The sequence below is a fragment of the Sodiomyces alkalinus genome (genome assembly GCF_003711515.1).
Source record: "Sodiomyces alkalinus F11 unplaced genomic scaffold SODALscaffold_7, whole genome shotgun sequence".
Lineage (NCBI taxonomy): Eukaryota > Fungi > Ascomycota > Sordariomycetes > Glomerellales > Plectosphaerellaceae > Sodiomyces > Sodiomyces alkalinus.
Genome location: NW_021167085.1, coordinates 388,245 through 403,647, shown reverse-complemented (window position 1 = coordinate 403,647; position 15,403 = coordinate 388,245). Strand labels below are relative to the sequence as shown.

Sequence of the window (15,403 nt, the reverse complement as noted above, 5' to 3'; positions counted from 1 at the left end):
TACCTTAACGGTCGAGGTCAAAGCCAATCATATAACGTATTCGTCGTGTCCGAGTTCTCAATGGGATTTCCACTTTAGCCACTTTAGGAATAGCAGAGTCCCCAGCTTCATATCTAACCCACAACGGGTTGGGCCCTAACAAGCGGCAAGGGGCCGGTGTTGCGCCATTTCATCTCAAGCTCATTGTTTCCATATTTCATTTTCAATCACTTCATCTCAACTTTGACCGCCTCTTTCAAGTTGGGGAGAATCATCGGCGAATACAGCATATTCGCTACCTCTCCCGAGCTTTGTGTGCTGTCTCGTTCGTTACTTCTTTTAAGCCCTGCCCTGTCTCTCATTCCAACCCCGCTCGGCTCCTTCGACTCCAGAACAACCATCTCGCTGCGTCTCCCAACCACGTTCATGCGACCAGCCGACCAAGACCCTGTCAAATGCGTTTTCTCCCACTCTTTACCGCCGCATTCGCCATCTCCGCCCCCGAAGCAGCCCTAGGTTGAGACGTTCGGGACCATCTACCGACATTCCTACACGCCGACAGCCTTGCAAAATGAACCAAAAACCGGAATCTGGGTGGAGGGCATAATGCTGGATATGAATTGACTTTGGGAAATGGGTCACGTAGAACTCTCAACAAGGCGCTCACTTTGTCATCTTCAGATTCCAGATGTTCTCCTCGACAAGAAGATTGGTCTTTCTGTCCGGAAGATTACTCTTCTTGCCAAGGAGACCATTCTTCTTGTCGATGAGGATGATCTGTAACCTGAAGATAACGAACGAGTTGGGACCTTCTTCAGTGGTGATATTATCATATATCTTGCATCCAAATTACCCTACCTGTACTTCTTATCCCTTTGACTTTCTTTTTGCTCCTAATCTTCGTACATCCAAAAACCGTTCCTTTACCCTTGCATACCGAATTTTGTTCATCATCCGACGGGTCCTACCAAATCCTCAGGCAGAAAATGAACATGTGATCAAGAGAATTAGTAAAATTGTAGAGGTATCTACACGTAGTAAGGGGTATGTAAAACCGGAGGCTGTCTATAGACGTGTATCATGCACGCCACTTCCGCGCCCAAAAGAAGAAGGGAGGAAAAACGAAAAAAAAAAAAAAGGGATGGAAACGGGGAGATGATAAAGGAAACCAAAAGCGAGCGACCCCTCGAACATATTCATCACTGCATCACCGCAAACTCCCACCCCTCCCGAGATATCGGCCTCCCCTCCAACCCCCCCTTCATCCAACACCTGAAATCCGGCGGCCCGGCCCCGACATCCAACGGGCCCCATCCGCACCCGGTGCAGCCGAACGTGCCGGCGCAGTTGCGCATGCACTCCGCCATGCTCTCCGTCGGCACGTCGCGGATGTTCTCGGCTGCCGCGTCGCTGTAGTCCACACCGCAGAGGCGCAGGAAGAGGATCGTCGACCCGGGGACCGAGTACAGCGTGTAGTTCGATTCCGGGCAGGTGAGGGAGCCGCTGCTCGTCGTTGTCGGGAAGGGCGGGTCGGACGAGGCGGATGTCAAGGTTGCTGGGCTTGTCGATGCCGGGGCCGTGGGGGAGGAGGTGGGTGCGGTGTTTGAGGCGGTTGTTATGCTGCTGGTTTTCCAGTTAGCAATGGCTGTCTAATGACAAAGGAGACGTGCCGATGGGATGGGGGAATTGGAAGGAGAGATGAAGGAGGAAAACACGGAAGGGGGGGGGGGGGGGGGGGGGGGGGTGGGGGGAAGAGAGAATAACGCGTACCTCGTCCAAGAAGATGCACTCTCCGTGCGGCTGCTTCCCGGGTCCCCGTAACCGCTCCCACCGTCCTTGACCACCCCGTCTTGTCCTCCGGATGAGGGTGTCCTGATTCCCAAACCCACGCCTAAGCCGACGGCCACACCAATAAGGATGATAGCCACAAGGGCAACCAAGCCCCAAAACAACCAACCCCGACCCCGACAACAAGAACAGCAAGAGAGCCTCGGCCGTTTATTCGCATGGGTAGCAGCGCTGTCATTATCGTCCATCTCGCCGTACCCTCCATACCCGTAACGACCACCATACGGATTCCCCGTCTCCTTGTCGTGATGCTCACCATACTCGTCCCCCGTCTTCCGACTGCGGCCGAAAGGCATATTCTTATTCCTCATGATGCCCAACCCAAACCCCGACACGGGACGGGTACGCCCACCGCCGCCGCCACCGCCACACGTCTTCTCCTGCGGCTCAGGCGTCGGCTCCCGATAGAACGTGTAGCTCCCGACCCGCGAGCGGCTGACGCTGCGCGCAACGCCAGGCCCCGTGGTGCCGGCATGATTCGCGCTGGCGCCGTCGTCCGGGTCCTCGAGGTTGGATGCCGACGGGGTGGCGCCCTCGGACCAGTAGATCTCGGGAGGGGCGGCGCCCCGAGCGGCGGCGGGGGGGTGGTAGAGCGATTGGCGTTTGCTACTGCCGCTGTTGCTGTTGCTGTTGGTGCTCGTCGCGGCCGTGGCCGTGTTGGTGTTGGTGTTGGCGTTCGTGTTGGTAGCGGTAGCGGTGTTGGCATTGCCGTTGTGGGCGGCCTTGTTGTCGCGCGCGCGGCCCAGCATCGTGCTCGTGAGGCTCGGTTCGCTGGGTAGGGGACCGCCGCCTGCGCCTGCTAGACCACCAGCATGGCCTGACTCCGTGGAGATGGGGGAGACGGAGCCTCCGTCGCCGTGGGGGCGGTATTGCTGGTGGTGCTGTTCGCTGAGCACCGCGCTGGGGCGGCGCATGCGGTTCGTTTCGCGATCAGTTCTGGGGTGGTCGTCGTCGGGTGGACTGGGTTGCTGACCGCATTGGGCGATGTCGGAATTAGGACCAGTTCGTGTAACGACGATACGGTGGTAGGGGCGATTCGGTGGTAATGGGTGGCTGTGACAATTGGAGGCGTGGATGTGTTCGTCGGCGTCAGATGGGGATTAGGGAACGGGTACGGAGTGGAAAAGAGACGAGAGGCTGGGGAAAGGGGGGGAGAAACAAAGAATAGGTAGGTTGCGGGACGAGGGACAGGGTGGATGAACGGGGGAGGGGGCAGCCAAGATGAAGCCACGCCAAAAGAAAAGTGACAAGCGTGGGAAAATAAGCGTCGGTTGGTCGAGGGTTTCTCGGTAACGATGGAGACGATGGAGACGATGCTGTATCATGCAGCACAATGATACAGTACGAAGTGGGTAATGGTAATCTCTTCCTCGATTATCACCGCATAGCTACCAGAACCAATCCCGGAGACGCGGTTCGGCTTGAGCGGAGACAGAGAGGCAGAGAGAGAGGAAGAATAGGGGACGGAGGCAGAGACGAGGCAGAGACGGAGAGAGGAGAGCGGAATGAGTGAGAACAGGGGTTGAAGGGTCCGAGCGTTTTCCCAAGGTGCAAAGTACATATGTAATTATGTACTCCCCCCGGTGCTGTCCAGCCCCGTCTCCGTCTCTGCCTATTACCCGTACCACAAAGCTTTACGGATATTGCCCAGTAATTGGTATTTTTCATTGCATGTCAGATCGATTCTCGAGGGAAATGAAATAACTCGGAGCCACGTTAAGGTCTAGGGCCCCTTGCGAATTGACTTTTACGGTTTAAGGCGATGGCTACGGTAATTCCAGGGGACGTCCCAATTAGTCGTCCTCCTCCGTATTGGTGCACCGACCGTTGCTGACGGGTGGGCCCGAATTTGATAGTCACTGTTGATGCTTTAACTCCGACCCCACTTGACCACATGTGGCTGCATTTCACGGGAATCTCCACCGCTTTTCTCTAATTAGAAGTCGGTCCACTATCTTAATAAGCAGCCTTATCTCCTATTCTATGCCTTCCTTTATCAGCTGCACCAGCGAGTCGTATTTTATCCAAGGTAACAGGTAATTTGTCCTTCCGGCTCAAAGTCGCGATATACTACGGACATACGCCTTCACAAGACTCCCAGGCTCCTTACTACAAGTGCAATGGACAACGATAACGAACTCAAACATTCGTCTTTCTGCCCTGAATCTCAGATTGAGCCCAAGTCGGAGCAATGGCTCTGCTCTCCCCAACCGACCGGGGGTCGATCGTTTATTTTATTTCCCTTGTGACATCTAGTCCGATTGCATACACCAGGATGCCTACAACCAGGCGTACTCCAAGGACACATCCCGGGCACCGGGACGCCCGACTGCGCCGTACGCGGGCAGGGCGTAAGGAACTCCAAATTCGGAGAACTCCCAAGGAATCATTACTCATATCACCTTATTTCGTGAATCGTGCTGTACGACGTTGAACGGTCTGGTCAATTAGCTAGTCGGCGTTTCACCTGTCCTCCGCCGCCGCGCGGTAGCCGCAGCCGTTGTGGGACGCAAGGAGCCAGCCCTTGTATGTAGGTATTCCTAAAGATTCGGCCGTCCCACAGGGTGCTCAACAAACACTCGTACTCGACTAGGGAAAAAAGGAAAAAAAAACCTGCAACGCTGCGTTTCTCCTTCAGTGTTGAAAATCAAACATCGCCTCGCCAAAGTCATGGAACTGCGTAGTCTCCCGACAAATTGTATAACCGGACTGTCTGTCGGCGTTTACCAATTGAACTGGCCCGCTTAGGTTTGTGCAGACTGCCGCTACAAAGCCGCTACACCAGCAGCGAAATCATCTGGATGGTAACGTGCGGCCAAGGCAACTTACCTGGGAAAACTATGAAGGGCTCCGCCGAGTCTTCCATCATAACATGACATCCCATGGCGCATGAACAGCCTGCGGAAAATTACTCGGATTGTTCGCGGGAAAAGTTGTGTCCGACTCGCCAGAACTTCGCTACGCCGCATCCCTAATTCATGATGCACCGTCCTATTCCAGACGCTGCATCACAGTATGACAGTCGTTCCAGATTCGTAGCACATAAAAAATACAATGTAGAGCGCTTTCTCTGGTCAATCGGACCACGCCCACAATAGCGGTGTCGAACTTTCGGGTGACACCCATCCGAGACACCTTTATCGACAACCCATGTGATAATTATGCCAAGCATTCCCCATCGTTCTCCGATCCATCCCTACAGGCGATCAACCTCGCTAGGGGTCGCCCCCAGGTTTGTTACTGCTGCCGGCACCCGACCACTCGTCACTGTGACTTGGCAGGAGAGGACTCCTGCCCTGGCCGGGCATCACAGGACTCTTGCCATGGTTTGGTGTATTCTCCCAGCGCGACGACTCCCCGAACGGGTTCGGAGTCTCAGAGCCATACTCGTATTGTTGTTGGCGTCGCTGTTGTTCTTCTTGCTGTTCCCTCTGCCGGCTGGGCCGTGGCTTCTGGACGGGTGGGTAATCTTCGATAATATCGTCGCCGAGATCGAGGTCTGCGATGGCGTCTTCCCTCTTATCCCGCCGTTGGCGACGTCGATGAAAAAGGAAAAGTACAAAGAGCGTGCCGAGGACAACAGCGCCTCTGGAGGAGGAAAAAGGTTAGCCGTCAGTGCGACCGAACTCGTTTATCCGGAGGGGGGGAGAGGGAAGCATCCCCGGAAAGCGAACAGGAAAGAGACGCACCCGAGGGTAAGGGAAACGATGAGAATGATGCGGGTGGTGGGCACAGGCTTCTCGCACGGCGAGGGGCCGCAATTCCCGTCGTCGCGGGTGAAGAGCCGCCCAGCAAAAGAAATCAAGTCCACCATGGCGCTCAAACCGTCGCACTTCCGGCTTCGCGGTCGTTTTGCGTAATTAATGTCCCGGCTGGCTGTAATGGATAAAACGTATCGTATCGCAAATAACGAACGGTGCGATCTGGGTCGGTCCGAAGTATGCGCTTCCTCTCCGGAAGACTGCGCCGAAGGTGCCAAATCGAATTCGCGCGCGAAAGGTGGTTGAAGGTGGAAGGTGGAAGGTGGAAGGTGGAAGGTGGAAGAAGAAAGCGAAGGACAATAAAAAACGAGAGACAATCGGTCCCAAGAGGCCGGCGAGACTGAGACTTGAAGTCGAGACGAGGAAAGCGCGATGGTTGAATGCGGAGGAAAGACAAACGTAATATGAAGCGAGGCGGATGGAAGGGAATATGGATGGAAAGAGATGAGGAGGGGGTTCAATCGGTTTGTTACGGTACCCTTAGTTGGTAATTACTTCGTACTTTCGCACTCCGGGAAGGAGTCCTGTTAATACATGTAATGACGCCAGGACTTCAGGAAGCCGCGACGGTCGCAGATATGTTACTTCGTACAGGTACCCGTGCCAACGCTAGACCAACTGCCAAACATCCAAAACACCTGGACAGGATCAATGGAAGGAATCAGGGGCAGACAAAAGCGGCATGATGCGTGTGGCTGTACTTCCTCGCCTGGGAGTGGCCGAAAACACCCCATAAGCGAGTTGATTGGGCAAATGCGACAGAAAAAGCCGACTTATCCGGGGTAGGGGGGGTCATCTTGGAGCTCGTCATGTCCTGCGTTGCATTCAGGTTTTATCCCCCCCGCTGATCGCGACTGCTTACCTCACCCTGTCATCATGATCCGTATTACCCCCGAACCCCTGAATCCAATCGTCATCAACCAAGATACACAAATGTTCTCGGAAGGAAACGAAGAAGAAAAGGAAAACGACTGGATGTAATTACCTAAGGTACCTAGGTACTCCAACAACGCCCAACTCAAAACGGACAAGCTTGCCAACCGAGCACCGACTCTGCGTACTAACACAGCCAACATCTCAAACTCGTCTTACCCAAGGTACCTACGTTGTACAATATCCGTTTGCTGTGGGTATCTGAGGTTACCTAGATCGGTCCTGCTCGATGCTTAATTGTGCCTATCTATGATATGTGCTACAAAATTGGTTGGCTCGATATGCTGTACGGAGGCCCGCCGCACGCCGCACGCTGCACGCTGCACGCACCGCTGTCAGGACTGCACTGCACCAGCTTGTCATCCTGAACGTCAAACCTGATCGGACATTCATTATCCATTCTCTCCTCTGGCATGTGAAGAAATCACGACGAACGACATGACGGAGAATGACCTCGACCAGAAGATGACAAGTAAATGCCATAACAGGTATGCCCCGGGATTTCTCTTGACACCGCGCCTGCGGCCTGACGAAGAAGTGGACTGTGTTGTTTGCTGTTTACCATTGTCGAATGGCATCCAGCTCTACGCTAGACCACGCCAGCGTTCCCGGCAATTCTAACATACGTTGACCTCCAGCTCTCCATGGGCAGGTCCAGTAGACTTCATGTTGGATACAGACTACAGACAGTCCATGCCCCCCTCTCCATAAGAACCACACCGCTTCTCCGCCCCAAGCCCGCCTTACTGGTGGCGAGCATTCCAGTTGTATACTTCATCCTGGGAGACGTCGATGGTGTTCAAAGGGGGTGGTGGAGTCGATGACCTGGCCTTCTGATATACCAAACTCGATACGATGTCGCAGAGCTTCCCAGATCTTGTCTCATATAGCATGAATGGGTGCAAGGTATTCGTAACCGTGTTCTAACTTCTGCCCACGGATGGAACCTACCGCGGCACCCCTCCAGTGATCATCGAATCTAACGGTACATCTCTCATCCATCCGCGCAAATGGAAAACCTGGACCGACACCGGGAAAACGCACAGAAACAATCTTCAATACGAAGATCATAGCCTTTCCAAGCAGCGGAGACGCTATCTCGTCGGCCCGTGGTAATGGGTTGCCATACTCGGCGGGGATTTGCACAATGTTCGGGTCGATTGGCTAGGGGCGGCGGGGACTTCCCCCGTCCCAGAAATCAAGCCCAAAAGCTGTCAACAGATCTTGGAAGGAGTTTTTATTTCCCACAGCTCAAAGAGGCAGCAAATGCGAGTTGCGCCAACGACATGTATCCTTCAAGAGGATTCCGCAGTTGAAGGTATCATTGAAATATGAAGCTTTTGGGAAGACCAGTATGGCCAGTGGTCACATTTGAGGCCACTTTGAAGAGAGATTGGTATCAGGTCAGGATGTTAGTGGTCGGTGCTGAGTAACTTGGGTTGGATAAACCTAACTTCTTTTTCTCCGAAATCGAATGTCCACCTGCATGGTTAAAAGGTACCGACAGTATCTTAAGAATCAAGTCGACAGCAAAAGAATGGGTTCCTCATGACGGTCACACGGTGTTACGGTGTAGGTCCTGGACTCCTGCCCTCGTGAAACAAGGCCGGCCGGAGGACCGGGTGATCTTAGCCGGACCCAGAGGCCACCTGGTTGTAAATTGTAATGCTTCGTACGTTACATTTAGACGCTTGGGCAATCATCACTAGCCGTAGAAAGTGTTGGAGGAAAACTGGACATGGCAACTGCCATTGATCATCGGTCGGGGTTAACATCAGGGGTTAACATCAGGGGTAAAGCCGTCATTTCCGCGACTGAATCCGGGGGAAGAGGACGCTAGAATCGAATAGGCGCGGGGGGTCCAGGGGAACTACAAAATACAACTGCGACCTCCATGGCCTTCCAGGCGTCATTGGTAAAAGGCGGGGTAGCAAAGGAGAAAATGACAGCTAAAAGGAGGGGTCGTCAATGCAGTAATTAAGGTACATACATGGTGGGGGGAGGGGCAAAGGAGGTAGCTTTGCGGACCTTCTTGTCCCTGGACAAACTCGGGGAAAATAATAAGCTGTCCCCTTGATGTCTCCTACATAATTCCCTTTCTGCCGATTTTTGCTCTTTTCCTTCGTCGGAATCTTCAACTGTGCGGTCGATTTCAACTTTCCAAGCCTGGCATCCCCCCCCCCCCCCCCCCCCCCCCCCCCCCCTCGAGAGCCGAAGACTCGAACCCGCTTCACGATGGCAGCTCCAGAATACCTCCCTCTCCTCAAGGAGTCCCTTGTGAACACCAAGCCCGAGTATCGTCGACTCGGCAAGTCTGGGCTCCGCATCTCCGTGCCCATCTTCGGCTGCATGAGCTTCGGTGATAAGAAGAGTATGCCCTGGGTTATCGAGGAGGATGAGGTATGTGCACTGTTTGCCTCCTCCTAGGCGGCTATGCCCCTTATCCGACCGCTGTTCTCCAGTCTTTCTCGCATCGCCAGGCTCTTGGAGGCGCATTGATGCAAAGCGGCGACAGAATCACAAACTCTGACGTGTCTCCTCCATATAGGCCCTGCCTCTCCTGAAGGCGGCGTACGACCGTGGCCTCAACACGTGGGACACGGCTAACATGTACTCCAACGGTGTCTCGGAAAAGATCATTGCCAAGGCCATTAAGACATACAACATCCCTCGGGAGAAGCTTGTCATCATGACCAAGTGTTTCTGGGGGGTTGCCGATGAGCCAGGTGGGTGGTACCGTGTTTCGGTTTCGCTTCCTGTGTTTTTTTTTTTTCTCTTTTTCTTTCTCTTTTTTTTCTCTTTTTTTTCTTTTTTTTTTCTTTTTTAGAAAATACCCTCCCCCCGGCCAACTGACGCGAGACCCCATTTCCCGCAGAAACCAGCAGCTGGCGCCACAGAGAAGGATACGAAGCCAGCAAAGACTACCAAAACCACTTCGGCCTCTCCCGCACCGCCATCTTCAACCAAGTCGACGCGTCCCTCAAGCGGCTCGAGACCGACTACATCGACCTCCTCCAGATCCACCGCTTCGACCACAACACGCCGCTCGAGGAGACCATGAGGGCGCTCCACGACCTCGTCCAGTCGGGCAAGGTGCGCTACATCGGCGCCAGCAGCATGTGGGCCACCCAGTTCGCGCGCATGCAGTTCGTGGCCGAGAAGCACGGCTGGACCCCCTTCGTCAGCATGCAGAACCACTACAACCTGCTCTACCGCGAGGAGGAGCGCGAGATGAACCGCTTCTGCGACGACACCGGCGTCGGCCTCATCCCCTGGGCCCCGCTCTGCCGCGGCCACCTCGCCCGCCCGCCGGCCCAGTTCGGCGCCACGGACCGCAGCTCGCGGGAGAAGAACGAGTCGCCGGGGAGCCATGGCACGACCGAGCTCGACAGGAAGATCATCGGCCGCGTCATGGAGATTGCCGAGAAGCGCGGATGGCCCATGTCGCACGTCGCCCTGGCTTGGATCAATAAGAGGGTCTCGAGCCCCATTATTGGATTCAGCAGTGTCGAGAGGATGGACGAGGCCTTGGCCGTCAAGGGGAAGGTGCTGACCGAGGAGGAGGAGGCGTACCTTGAGGAGCCATACGAGCCCAAGCCTATTGCTGGCCATGGATAGATGGTAGAGTAGTCTTGCCAACCCCTTCCCTTGACTGAGTAGATTTCAGCGAGTCCAAAGTGGCATATGTAGGTCTTGAAATGGTTCAGCAACGATGAGTGAGAGTCTCAGAAGGATGGACGACGATGGAATTGATCCTGTGACACTCTACCATCAGGTTTTTGGACTATTTTTTCTTTCTTTTTCGAGGCGAGGTGTAATTTTGTTGTTGATAAGCTGACCTCGCTGAGCTACCTTAAGCTACATGGACCTTATTCGCACCAAGGTCAGTTAAGTTTGAGAGTGCCTCGACTTCCGACCCAGTGATGGACCATCGGGCCATAGAAATTAGCCGGTGAATGACCACTCCATAACAACTCCGTTAAATACATTCGTTGGCAGGCCCGTTTCTATCCCTTCCGGGAATACACCCGGCTATCAAGCAAATCTGTAGCTCTATTGTTCGATAACGCCGGTCGTAATGATATTAGATCTCTCGGATGAGACGCGAGAGGATTTTGCATGGCGCAGTTTCTTATTTCCTTTGGGCAGCAGCGTCGCGCCGGTCTTGCTCCATGAAAGCATCAAGGATGGCATTGCCTTCCTCGATGTCTTCCGGGGTCACTGTGCCAGAGTCAGTGATAGGGGAGGGGGTCAGAGAAGGCCGAGAGCCGTGGGCTACTCGAGGACACGTAGTCACGTACTCTTCAGCCCGAAGCTGGCCTGGAAGTTAGGACGCGAGCCCCAATTGTTTTTGATGAATGAGTACTTCGTTTGCCCGCCTGTGCCGGCCGAAGAAGCGCTGCCTTGCGTCGGGGCTTTGGAAGAGGACTGGTTGGATTTTGGCATTGTGAATTCGCGAGTCGTGCGTTGTGAGTTGTGAGTCGTGAGTCTTGAATCGCGATAGACAAGAAACGGCTGACAGTTTTGGTTGCTGGACCAGAGTCTGCTCTGACTGAAGGTATTATGATTGAAAAGCTGGGTAGGAACTGAGAAAGAGAGGAGGGGAAGGGGAGGAATCAAGATCGCGTCGTTGAAATTAAAGCTTTGACCCTTTAGTGCCTGCCTAATAAGGTACCTACCTCACCTTGCCTACCTGGTACCTTACCTTAGGCAGGTAGGGACGCCGTACAGGTACCAGCAAGGGGAAATACGTGTAAAGGTGAGCGTAAGTTTGAAGAGGGTTGGTAATACGGTCAGGAATACGAAAAATCTCGTCTGACTAATGACCCTTTACACGAGATCCCTGCCAAAGACCGGATTCCCGTGTCCCAACAATTGTGATATCGGATGCTAAACCCGGCTTGAGCTTTCGGCCTCGCTGGACCGGACGGCCCGGGCCCGGTGATAAGCAGAAGGGCTGAACTCTGGGTTGGAGTTATATGTTAGAACGTCGGAAGATGGTTGGGGGGTTTTGTCATGGCCCTTGAGCTTGTGCTCTGTTTGCAGGCCTGTTCATAGCTTCGTTTGTGGTGGAGACCCGAAAGGGTGATCGACAATTTCGAGGACTTCTCAATGAGATGGGGGAGATGGGAAGCCCGACAAACGAATGATTTGTATTCGGTGGTCCTCCTGCTGCCGACCGAATACTGTTAACGACGAGGACGCGTCGCCAGTTGACAACCCGATGAGATAAGGTAGCCAGACCGGATTACCTAATACGCAGGACAGTGTCACATGACCGAAGCTGGGTACAACACACGCGTGTCCCTGTGGACTAAAAACATCCCAGTGACTTTGGGGGTTCTCCACTTGACCCCTAAAACCTCGTCTTGAGCCCACTGTTGCTTCGAAACGAGCGGCAAGAAAGCCATTCCCGCAGACCCCCTCTCCACCTGTCAAGCCAAGCAGAGCAACTAGCAGAGCAGAGCAGAGCTTACGGACTTACACTGGGGCCTTGATCGGCACCCTTATAGGTCCCGTTTGCGTCTTCACACGCTTACGAGTGTCCACACTCGTATGGCCGGGGGGGAGCTCTTTATTTCCCCTCTCGCCACGATGACCGAGAACGCCCATCAAACGTCACTGCAGCTCCAGGAGAAGGCTCCGTCCAATAGTGCTACGCATACCGACAATGAGAAAAGATTTCCTCCTCCGAATGGTCAACTAGGGGAACAAAGTGACCAATCTGCCAGAAGTTCCCCCGACGGCGGATCGCAAGCCCAGACCCTAGACAAGCTACCGCCTCCAAAGCCAGAGCGCGGCGAGCCACCAAGCGTTGTTGTCAACAGGCCGCGGCAAAAGCCATCCATTCTCCACTCCCTCCGTCACCCCGCCGCCGACCTCAAACACGCCGTAAAATCCCGGAAGAAGAAGCTCAAGGAGAAAGCCAAAGCCAAACCCCCCGGTGGATTCGACAGGACGCCGCTACCGAGCGCACCTCCTGGCTACACACTCAAATTCACTTTCTATCGGGCGACCAATCTCCCCGCGGGCGATCTCGTTGCCGCGTCTTCGGACCCTTTCATCTATGCCACCCTCCGGTCAGCGCTTCCGAAACGCCACGAGGAAGACCCGGATGTCGCACGGCGCACCCACACCATACGGAAGACAACGGACCCCGAGTGGAACGATGAATGGATTGTAGCCAGCGTCCCGGCCACCGGTTTCACTCTTGAGTGCCGGATATACGACGAGGATTATCCCAACAAGGATGATAGCCTCGGCAGCGTGACCATCGGGGTGGACCAAATCACACCCGACTGGGAGGGCATCCCCCCGCCAGGACGGGAGTTCAAGGTCATGAAGCGTACCGGACACAAGGGGGTATACCTTGTGAGGGCCACCAATAGCTGCTTCGACCCAAAGGTAGAGATGACGCCGACTCTCTGGGTCAGCATCGAGCTCCTGGGTCAGTCCAGCCCTCCTTACGGGCAGATGTATACGGTTGGGCCGTGTTATCACTTCCAGCACTTCAGTCCCACCATCGGTCGCCTTGCGGGAACGAAGGTCAACGAGGACGAGGAACACAGTCATTCGCCCGGAAGAAGAGGAAGCAGCCCAGATCACAACAATAGGAAGACCCAGCGGTATGAGTATGTGACGTGACCCCTGACCCCTGACCTTTTGGCTCTGCTCAGTGATGTGACACTGTGATGTGACACTGTGATGCGACACTGTCGCCATGACAGACGATCCCCTTCTTCATCTCCAAGATGACGTTTGGTTACACTAACCTTAGGATGCAGTTTCCAATCCAACGAAATACAATTCGCCGGTCCGGTCCCTCCCACCATGTATCACCGCTTCGTCGAATTCCGGCCTTTGGTGGGGCACATGTTCTGGAGTCGTGGCATCCGCGGCCGCATCCTGAACCGGGCGCTGCACGACCAGCACCGGCGGATCTACAACTTCAGCCGGTCGACCCAGTACGGCACGTTCGCGGCATGCTCGGAAGAAGCGTCCAGGCTGTTCCTGCGGCTGGTGCACTACGACGAGGGCGGGCGCATCTTCACGTACGTGCTCACGCTGGACGGCATGTTCCGGTTCACGGAGACGGGCCGCGAGTTCAGCATCGACCTGCTCAGCAAGCACACCATGCACAGCGACGTGGCGACCTACGTGGCGTCGGCGGGCGAGTTCTTCGTCCGCCGGCTCGAGGGGCCGGCCGAAGGATGGCGGCCCGAGGAGGACCCGGCCTACTACCAGCTCGTGATCGATAACGACTCGGGCACGTACCGGCCCGACAAGTCGATTCTGGGAGCGCTCCGCGATTTCATGGCGCGGAACCTGGCCGGGCTGGGGGTGGTGGCGATGCACTGCGGGGACGAGGAGCTGGTGCGGCTCAAGGAGAGGCAGGCGCGGATCAAGAAGGAGGAGGGGCGGGGGGTTCGCATGGTGCTTAACCGGAGTCCCAGCGGGAGCTCGACGTCGCTTAGCTCGGCGGAGAGCGATTTGAACCGCGTCGAGGCGGCGGTGGCTGCTGCCGGTGCTGCCGTGTCGGGGTCGGGGTCGGGGTCGGCGGCAGCAAGTGGGAGCAAGACGAAGAGGGAGCAGGTTTTGGATTTGGTGGAGAATCCCAAGCGAGCCAAGGGGCTGTTGAAGATGGGGAAGAGGGCGGATAAGGAGACAGGAGGACCATCTGGGAGTTAGAGGAGAGGCGTTGCTGTATTTTACATATCATAGCGTGGGGAATTTGGCTGGGCGTATTTGGTTCGTATGAGGTCGTGTAGTATTTGGCGTGTGCTAATAAAGAACGAAACAACCATTGGGAGCGAAATTGGGCGATGATACTTTGTCGGAACTCCCGGGGTGCAAACCTGAGAAGACCCCCTGTTTGCCCCACTATTAGGCCGAAGTACCTACCGAAGTACCTACTCCCTACTGGAACACATTACGAATACTTGTCTTGAGTACATGAGCAAAAGAAATGATCGACCAATTGGTTCCAAACAGGAAGCCCGGTTCCCAGGGGCTTGGCGCTCCCGAAGCCGTAAAGTGGGGACGGCGAATTCGGAAATCGGCCACGGGGCGCGCTGTTGACAAGGACGGTGAAGATTATCGTCGCTAATGATTTAGTCGGGGGGAATAGCAGGACCCTTATTGCTGATGAGATCGTGCCTAATGAGGAAAGCAAACAACAGGGAAAAAATGAAAAGAAAAAGAAAAATGAACAGAGAACGCTTGTCCACGTTGAACGTACACGTAAAACTCGCCTACCCCTATGCCTGACTCCATTTATGGGACGATCTGTTATGAGACCGTCATCCGCCAAGAACAGCCAAGAGGCCAAGTCCTGACGAACCCCCTCCCGTCCCGGCTTCTGCCTGCATTTCCATTACGAATCCCGTGTGTGACGAGATCCAAGACATTCCTTGTCTACGGACTTGTTTCCAATGACTTGAGATCTCCAGGCAGGTGGACGATGAAATGCGAAAAAGGGGACATTCCGCAGTGTTTCGACGGGAGACGAATAAAAGGGAGAGGAAATGAGATGGAAAAGAAAAAAAGAAAAAAAAGAACCACAAAGACCAAAATAGGGCTAGTCAACAGAGTCGGGAATATCCATTTCATCCCCCCAGTCCGGAAACATCGAAAGATCCTTGTATAATTATAGACCAATAACCCACAGTTGATCCTCAACGAGGGGCGCAGCCGCAGCACAAATAGGGTATTCCTTCCTATCGGCTGTCTTTTATCTCTTCCAATTTGTTTGATGCTGACAATCCTCCTTTCTTCTTCTTTTCTTTTCTCAATGCTCCTCAACCATCTGTCCTTGCTTACGGATACCTGTCCCTCCCTTCCGACATCTCGCTCAATCGCAATCGCGGAGAGGACATCGAAGG

At 54.6% G+C, this 15,403-nt stretch overlaps 5 protein-coding genes across 5 annotated transcripts; 2 read left to right on the top strand and 3 right to left on the bottom strand.

Moving 5' to 3' along the window:
• Positions 1-527: 527 nt before the first annotated feature.
• Positions 528-2,741, bottom strand: SODALDRAFT_324822 (hypothetical protein; the record flags this gene model as incomplete). Its single annotated transcript, XM_028609932.1, has 6 exons — positions 528-603; positions 647-816; positions 886-943; positions 1,252-1,599; positions 1,750-1,851; positions 2,026-2,741. 6 exons carry the CDS (start codon positions 2,739-2,741, stop codon positions 528-530), a joined length of 1,470 nt encoding a protein of 489 aa, XP_028464979.1.
• A 2,301-nt stretch (positions 2,742-5,042) lies between these two features.
• On the bottom strand, positions 5,043-5,641 carry SODALDRAFT_324821 (hypothetical protein; the record flags this gene model as incomplete). Its single annotated transcript, XM_028609931.1, has 2 exons — positions 5,043-5,415; positions 5,517-5,641. 2 exons carry the CDS (start codon positions 5,639-5,641, stop codon positions 5,043-5,045), a joined length of 498 nt encoding a protein of 165 aa, XP_028464978.1.
• Positions 5,642-8,694: 3,053 nt separating this feature from the next.
• SODALDRAFT_313161 (putative aryl-alcohol protein) lies at positions 8,695-10,522 on the top strand. Its single transcript, XM_028609225.1, has 3 exons — positions 8,695-8,921; positions 9,070-9,247; positions 9,397-10,522. Exons 1-3 carry the CDS (start codon positions 8,757-8,759, stop codon positions 10,137-10,139), a joined length of 1,086 nt encoding a protein of 361 aa, XP_028464977.1. The 5' UTR covers positions 8,695-8,756; the 3' UTR covers positions 10,140-10,522.
• A 131-nt stretch (positions 10,523-10,653) lies between these two features.
• SODALDRAFT_360855 (hypothetical protein) lies at positions 10,654-10,967 on the bottom strand (the record flags this gene model as incomplete). The annotated part of the gene is made up of 2 exons (XM_028614315.1): positions 10,654-10,742; positions 10,823-10,967. 2 exons carry the CDS (start codon positions 10,965-10,967, stop codon positions 10,654-10,656), a joined length of 234 nt encoding a protein of 77 aa, XP_028464976.1.
• A 960-nt stretch (positions 10,968-11,927) lies between these two features.
• Positions 11,928-14,334, top strand: SODALDRAFT_334244 (hypothetical protein). The gene is made up of 2 exons (XM_028612154.1): positions 11,928-13,153; positions 13,307-14,334. Exons 1-2 carry the CDS (start codon positions 12,117-12,119, stop codon positions 14,208-14,210), a joined length of 1,941 nt encoding a protein of 646 aa, XP_028464975.1. The 5' UTR covers positions 11,928-12,116; the 3' UTR covers positions 14,211-14,334.
• Positions 14,335-15,403: the final 1,069 nt, after the last annotated feature.

What these genes read in the sequence shown, in the direction of transcription:
- SODALDRAFT_313161 (XM_028609225.1), top strand. Translation starts at nt 8,757, where the DNA reads ATGGCAGCTCCAGAATACCTCCCTCTCCTCAAGGAGTCCCTTGTGAAC. An exon ending in GGGTTATCGAGGAGGATGAG is followed by an intron (nt 8,922 to 9,069) that starts GTATGTGCACTG and finishes TCCTCCATATAG; the next exon opens with GCCCTGCCTCTCCTGAAGGC. An exon ending in GGGGGTTGCCGATGAGCCAG is followed by an intron (nt 9,248 to 9,396) that starts GTGGGTGGTACC and finishes CATTTCCCGCAG; the next exon opens with AAACCAGCAGCTGGCGCCAC.
- SODALDRAFT_334244 (XM_028612154.1), top strand. Translation starts at nt 12,117, where the DNA reads ATGACCGAGAACGCCCATCAAACGTCACTGCAGCTCCAGGAGAAGGCT. An exon ending in AGGAAGACCCAGCGGTATGA is followed by an intron (nt 13,154 to 13,306) that starts GTATGTGACGTG and finishes CTTAGGATGCAG; the next exon opens with TTTCCAATCCAACGAAATAC.